The sequence below is a fragment of the Pimephales promelas genome, chromosome 4 (genome assembly GCF_988280905.1).
Source record: "Pimephales promelas chromosome 4, fPimPro1.hap1.1, whole genome shotgun sequence".
NCBI classification, from domain to species: Eukaryota; Metazoa; Chordata; class Actinopteri; order Cypriniformes; family Leuciscidae; genus Pimephales; species Pimephales promelas.
This window is the reverse complement of record NC_142772.1, coordinates 49,732,346-49,738,198: the sequence shown is the minus strand read 5'-3', so window position 1 is coordinate 49,738,198 and position 5,853 is coordinate 49,732,346. Positions and strand designations below refer to the sequence as shown.

The 5,853-nt window shown below is 31.5% G+C and overlaps 1 protein-coding gene across 4 annotated transcripts in view; it reads left to right on the top strand.

The window, feature by feature from the left end:
* Positions 1–5,267, top strand: part of mcc (MCC regulator of WNT signaling pathway) — a 63,906-nt gene extending 58,639 nt beyond the window's left edge. For all 4 annotated transcript variants that reach the window (XM_089130679.1, XM_089130681.1, XM_089130682.1 and 1 more), the window contains 2 exons: positions 673–795; positions 2,968–5,267. In XM_089130679.1, the coding sequence (XP_088986805.1) occupies positions 673–795; positions 2,968–3,148 (304 nt within the window). In that variant the 3' untranslated portion in view covers positions 3,149–5,267. The remainder of the gene's footprint in view (positions 1–672; positions 796–2,967) is intronic.
* The last annotated feature ends 586 nt before the right edge of the window (positions 5,268–5,853 follow it).

The following is a 5,853-nucleotide window of genomic DNA, read 5'->3' as shown; positions in this document are numbered from 1 at the left end:
AAATGCTGATATTAATATGACAAATCTAAGATGAAATTCTGATGCTGATGATAAATCAATGAGATCTTTATAACAGTCCAGCAGACACTGACATAACATGCGTATAAATATCAATATCTGCCAATTATGTCTTAGAAAGATGATATTATACTGCTTAGTTTAAAAATATAATGCAATGCAATTTAATGATGAATAAAAGATGAACAAATACTCGTCTGGATAATCCAGTAAATGTTCTGTACAGTAAGCACTCATGTTGAAATATTACTGACAATATTAAAGTTTTTATGTTTACTTGATAAAAATCAGGAAAGATTTTACAGCAAAATTGTAACAGCAAATTGTAAAAAAACAACATATTTGTGTGTGTGTGTGTGTGTGTGTCTACAAGGGTTTATTTTATTATTCTTTTTTTGTAATTCTTATTATTTTTTATATTCCCTTTTTCTAGCTTTAATTTGTTTTTTATTTTCAAACTTTTCATGCATTTCGGTTTTTGTCATTTTAGTAATTCACCTTATTTTAAAGGTTGCCACTGCAAGTTTTACATGTAATATTTATATTTTATTTCAGTTGACAAAGACCATTTTTAATGATTTAAAAATGATTTTAATGACCATTGTAATGAACTAAAATTTAATTATGATGTGTGTGTGTGTGTGTGTGTCGCAGAGAGAAGAAGCTGAAGGCTCGTGTTCAGGAGTTGGTTTCTGCGTTAGAAAGACTCACGAAGAGCAGCGAAGTCCGTCATCAGCAGTCGGCGGAGTTCGTCAACGACCTGAAACGAGCAAACAGGTACAACACACACACACACAAACGCTAACGTCGTGTGTTTGGGATCTCGCTTCAAACACACACAGAAGTGACGTCACACACAATCGCTGATACAACCTTTAAGATTTTAAATTAGCTTTGATTTTTATATTTTTGTATGTTGTAGCAATTTTTTCCATGTGCGTTTGTCATTTTTTATATTAAAATAAAATGATTTTATTTAGCTTCAATATATTTATTTTTTATTTTTAGTCATTTTAGTATTTCACTGTTTTTTTTCGTTCAATCTTTGTTATTTTCTTAGCTGCTTTTGTCATTTTTAATCTTTTTTATATTTCTATTTAGCTTTCATTTCAGTTTTTATTCTTTTTTAATTGTTCTATTTGGCTTTAGTTTATTGTGATTTATTTTTTGTTTTAGTGATACTTCATTTCAAATTTTTATGTTTTCTTTTAGGGTTAACCCTCCATTTCATTTTCATCAAATTTTTATATTTTATTTTATTCATTTTCATCAGTTTTAATTTATCTGATTCCTTTTTTAGTAGTTCTATTTAGCTTTAATTTATTGTGATTTTTAGTTTTAGTGATTTTAATAATAAATTATGGTTCATTTCTAACTTCATTTCTAATGTTCATCAACTTTTTGTGTTTAAGATTTAGCATTTTTTAATTTTATAGACTTTTTTTACATTTTTATTTATCTCCTGATTTTATTTTAGTTTTTTTAATTTTAGTACTTTTTATGTTTAAGATTTTTGTGTAATATTTGTTGTTGATTTTGTTCTGTGCTTTTGTCATTTTTTATTGTTTTAAAATATTTCTATTTATCTCAAATTTTATTTAATTTTTTTCATCTTATGGATTTTTGTCATTTTTATTCACTTTTTAATAGTTCTAATTGGCTTTTATTGGTTGTAATTTTTGTACTTCAGTTTGTTGCCAAACCAATGTTTCTCATTTTAAAAAATGTTTATTTTTCATAATTTCATAATTTTTATTAGTTTCTAGTATCTCTAGATCTAGTTAGTATCTCTTTTATTTTAGTTTTAATGATTTTAGTACTTCCACTTCATTTTTAATTTTCATCAACATTTTTACATTTTAAGATTTTGTCTGTTTTTGTACATTTTTTGTTCTGTGCTTTTGTCGTTTTTATTAGATTTTAAATTTCTATTTATCTCCAATTTTATTTCAGTTAAGTCCTTTTAGTACTTCAGTTTGTTGACAGCAATTAAAAAAAAAAATTCTTTTACATTTATGTTTTGCATCTTTTAATTTTATAGACTTTTTTTACATTTTTATTTATCTCCTGATTTTTATTTTGTCTAATATTTGTTTTTTGTTCTGTGCTTTTGTCGTTTTTATTAGTTTTAAAATATTTCTATTTATCTCTAATTTTATTTAGGTTTTAGTAATTTGTAGTTAACATCACATTTTCTTAAGTTTTATGGACATTTGTCATTTTTACTCCTTTTTTAAGTTCTAATTAGCTTTTATTTATTGTAATTTTGTAGTTCAGTTTGTTCTCCAAAGCAATGTTTCTCATTTTTAAAAATGTTTTTCATCTATTTTATTTGATATTCATTTTGTAATTTTTGTTTTAGTCATTTTAGTACTTGAACTTCATTTCTAATTTTCACCTACTTTTTTACATTTAAGATTTTGTGTAATGTTTTTTTTTTATTCTTTGCTTTTAATTTTCACATAAATATTTCTATTTAACTCTAATTTAATTTTAGTACTTCAGCTTCTTTCAGTTGTCTTCTAAGTTTTTTAAGTTTGAATTTTTCATGCAATAGACTTTTGTCATTAGTATGAATAGTTTTAATTATCTTTTATTTATTGTATTTTTGGACCTCAGTTGTTGCAGAGCAGTGTTTATGTTTCAGTTTTCCATCTATTGTTTTCATTGTATTGAGGTTTCAGATGGAGATTATGAACCGGTTCTCGACTGATGTTCCTGCCCTTCCGGATGTGAAATGATTTGAATTGAAATATTCAGATCTTAAATATGCGCCCATGTTGAATTTCAGCCCATAAAAATATAATGCATAAAAATGCTCGCAGGGTTAATGCAGGTCATATTTGTTCTTCAAGTAGTGCAATTCAACAAGCTTTTTGTTTCATAAACATAAAGCGGCCTTTATTTACTTCCACAAGTTTCTCTGTGTGTGTGTGTGTGTGTGTGCAGTAATCTGGTGGCGGCGTATGAGAAAGCCAAGAAGAAGCACCAGAACAAGCTGAAGAAGCTGGAGTCTCAGATGATGTCGATGGTGGAGCGGCACGAGACGCAGGTGCGGATGCTGAAACAGCGGATCGCTCTTCTGGAGGAGGAGACGTCTCGACCACACACCAACGAGACCTCGCTCTGATACACACACACACACACACACACACAACACAGACGAAACCGTGGTTTATTCTGAGGAACACAAGAGGAGACGTTTATCAGGATGTTCACGCTGCTCTTTTACACGCAGGGACTGTCAGGACACAAGTTATTAATATTCCATAACTCATACGAGACGTGACGCGACGGGTCAAGAGTGAGAGGCGTCGGATGTTTCCGTTTCCCAGAGGTCGACACACACTTGTTTTATGCTTTTGAGAGCAATTATGATGAGGTGAGCTGAACACAACACACATCCTCTATTCATCATTATTTCAACAGATCCAATACCTGCTTTTCTTTAAAGACATTTGGAAATTATACAGCCAGAATGCAGACAATATTTCATTTTTTTAGCAATAATGATGAAAACTCATCACTTAGAGAAAGTCTATAAACTATGAAATAGAAATGACTAAATTGAAGCTGAACAGATTTACAAACTTCAGATCTCTGAGATATCTACAGATGAGAATATGGAGCCGAAGTTCATTTATTTCAGTAACTCTTTACAGTAAGGTCTCATGTAATGAATGCATTAATTAACATGAACGAAACATTAACAATGTACTGTATTTATTCATCTTTGTTAATGTTAGATAATAAAAACACAGCGTGTCATGTTAGTTGACGTAGTTTACAGATTTGATCCCTCTGGAGCTCTCGTAAAAACATAAAAATGTGACTTTTTTTTTTTGCGATTTCTTATTAATTATTTGAATGTTACCAAACTTCGTAAAGGTTTTGGAACTTGCTATGTGAACACACAAAAATCACACTTGTGTTCCTCGACGTCAAAAATAGACATTAGCGAGACGAGTTTCCTCTAGTGGAAGCGTGTGGAACTGCAGCCGGACACACACTCACTGAACGCTCATTTACTGAGGGATCAATCTAAAAGTTTGAATAAAATTGTTTCGATTTATGGCTTTGATTTTCTCACAGTTGTAGAGTAAAACATGTTTTGGAAAATATATATTTCATATAAAAATTGAATAAAATAATCTGGCACGTGTCGTCTTTAAATCTGAGCGTCAAAGCGTTCAAGATTTCATTTCAGCTCTATGCTCAAAAAGTGAATAAATGGATTATAATTACTGCATAAATATAATTTAGTATCATAAAAATAATTAAAACACATTTATTTGGGGAAAACGCGTTACTTTTGTCCGCCACGCGAAGACTGCCAGAGGGTTAAACTCTATTAGTAAACGTTGGAATGAACACGAACTAAGATTGATAAATGCAGTTATTGTTCGTCCATGTTAACTCATCGTGCATTTAACATTTTTGTCAAATTTCAGTCACATTTCTATCTTTATTCAATCATATAATATCATCAGAGGTCAGAATGTCTCTGTTCACAGTCTTCAGAGAAAAGTTTATTTGTTCACATGAAAATTACATTTTTCAGGCAGATTAATGCAAATTCCAAGATTTTATAAAGTGCATCATTTTTTACATCTTTTTTTTTTTTTTACTGGAAAATGTCATGTTTATGTGAAATGTTCGTCATGTGTTGGTTTGCATGTAGTTTTTAAAATCCCACATTTGAGTTTCTGCAAACACGCAGCGGTCGTACCGTCATCAACTCTACAGAAGCACTTTCACCGCATTGCCTTGAGTTTCTATTTTCCCTCCTGCTGAATATCAACACAAACTCAAACAACTGTTTACACGTTTCAGAGGTCACGACCTTTAACCTCCATGCTTATTATCATGCACAAACGGGTTTCATTCATACGCATCACTAATGACACTGACTTTGTGCTTGACATTTGGTGAAATATTCAATGCAATAGAAATTAACGATGTGAACATGCATTTAATACAATAATCCATAATTCATGCTGGACGATCAAATCCGTAAATAAAGGCATAAATAGAAGGATGTTGTAAAAGCAGGAACGATTATAAATATGACATACTTGTCCTTCCTTTTATGAAAAGTATATTCATAACCTGGCTGGAGAAACTATAGAGGGGTTTGTGAATTGTACTTTATTTGCACAGATCTGTTTATGAATCAAATCTTTGCAATTGTTTTGTTTTTAATACAGAATGTATTTGTTTATATAATAAAGAAATAACGCAACACTTCATGTACAGTAAATGAATCCCTTTATTCCCTGCATTTGTTCAAAGACAGTCATTTCTGTGGATAAACTCTATTCAACTGAGAAGGTTTTAATGAATGTTTTGTCATGAAACATTCAAAAGATCAACTTTTTTCCCTAGAAAAATATGCACTGATAAATCATCCAAATTTACATGATGCATTCAAAGTGTGTCATGCTTCAGGTTTCATAAAAGTTTGAAACTGAAATGTTTTTGGAAGTCTCCAAAAAAGGTCCATTCTGTCCATGGGCCGTAGGCAGCCGGATGTGGGTTGGCGGACAAGTGCGCCGACCCCCCTAAAATTTTTGGGACCCCCGAGGCAGTTTCGCAAAGGCCCACACGGTGGAGACACCCCCAGAACGTCCCGCTAACCCACTATTCGTCCGACCGCCCACCACTTCCACAGGGCGTCTGAAGCCCACTGACCGGTCCCCGAACCCACTATTTGTCCAATAACCCACTATATTTTTAAAAGTTTTTCCGCAGTTCATTCAGTATGCTAGAATTGGACACGATCCCACCGGCAATCTATTGAATGGGGATTTGGGTATTTTAATTAAAAAATTTTTT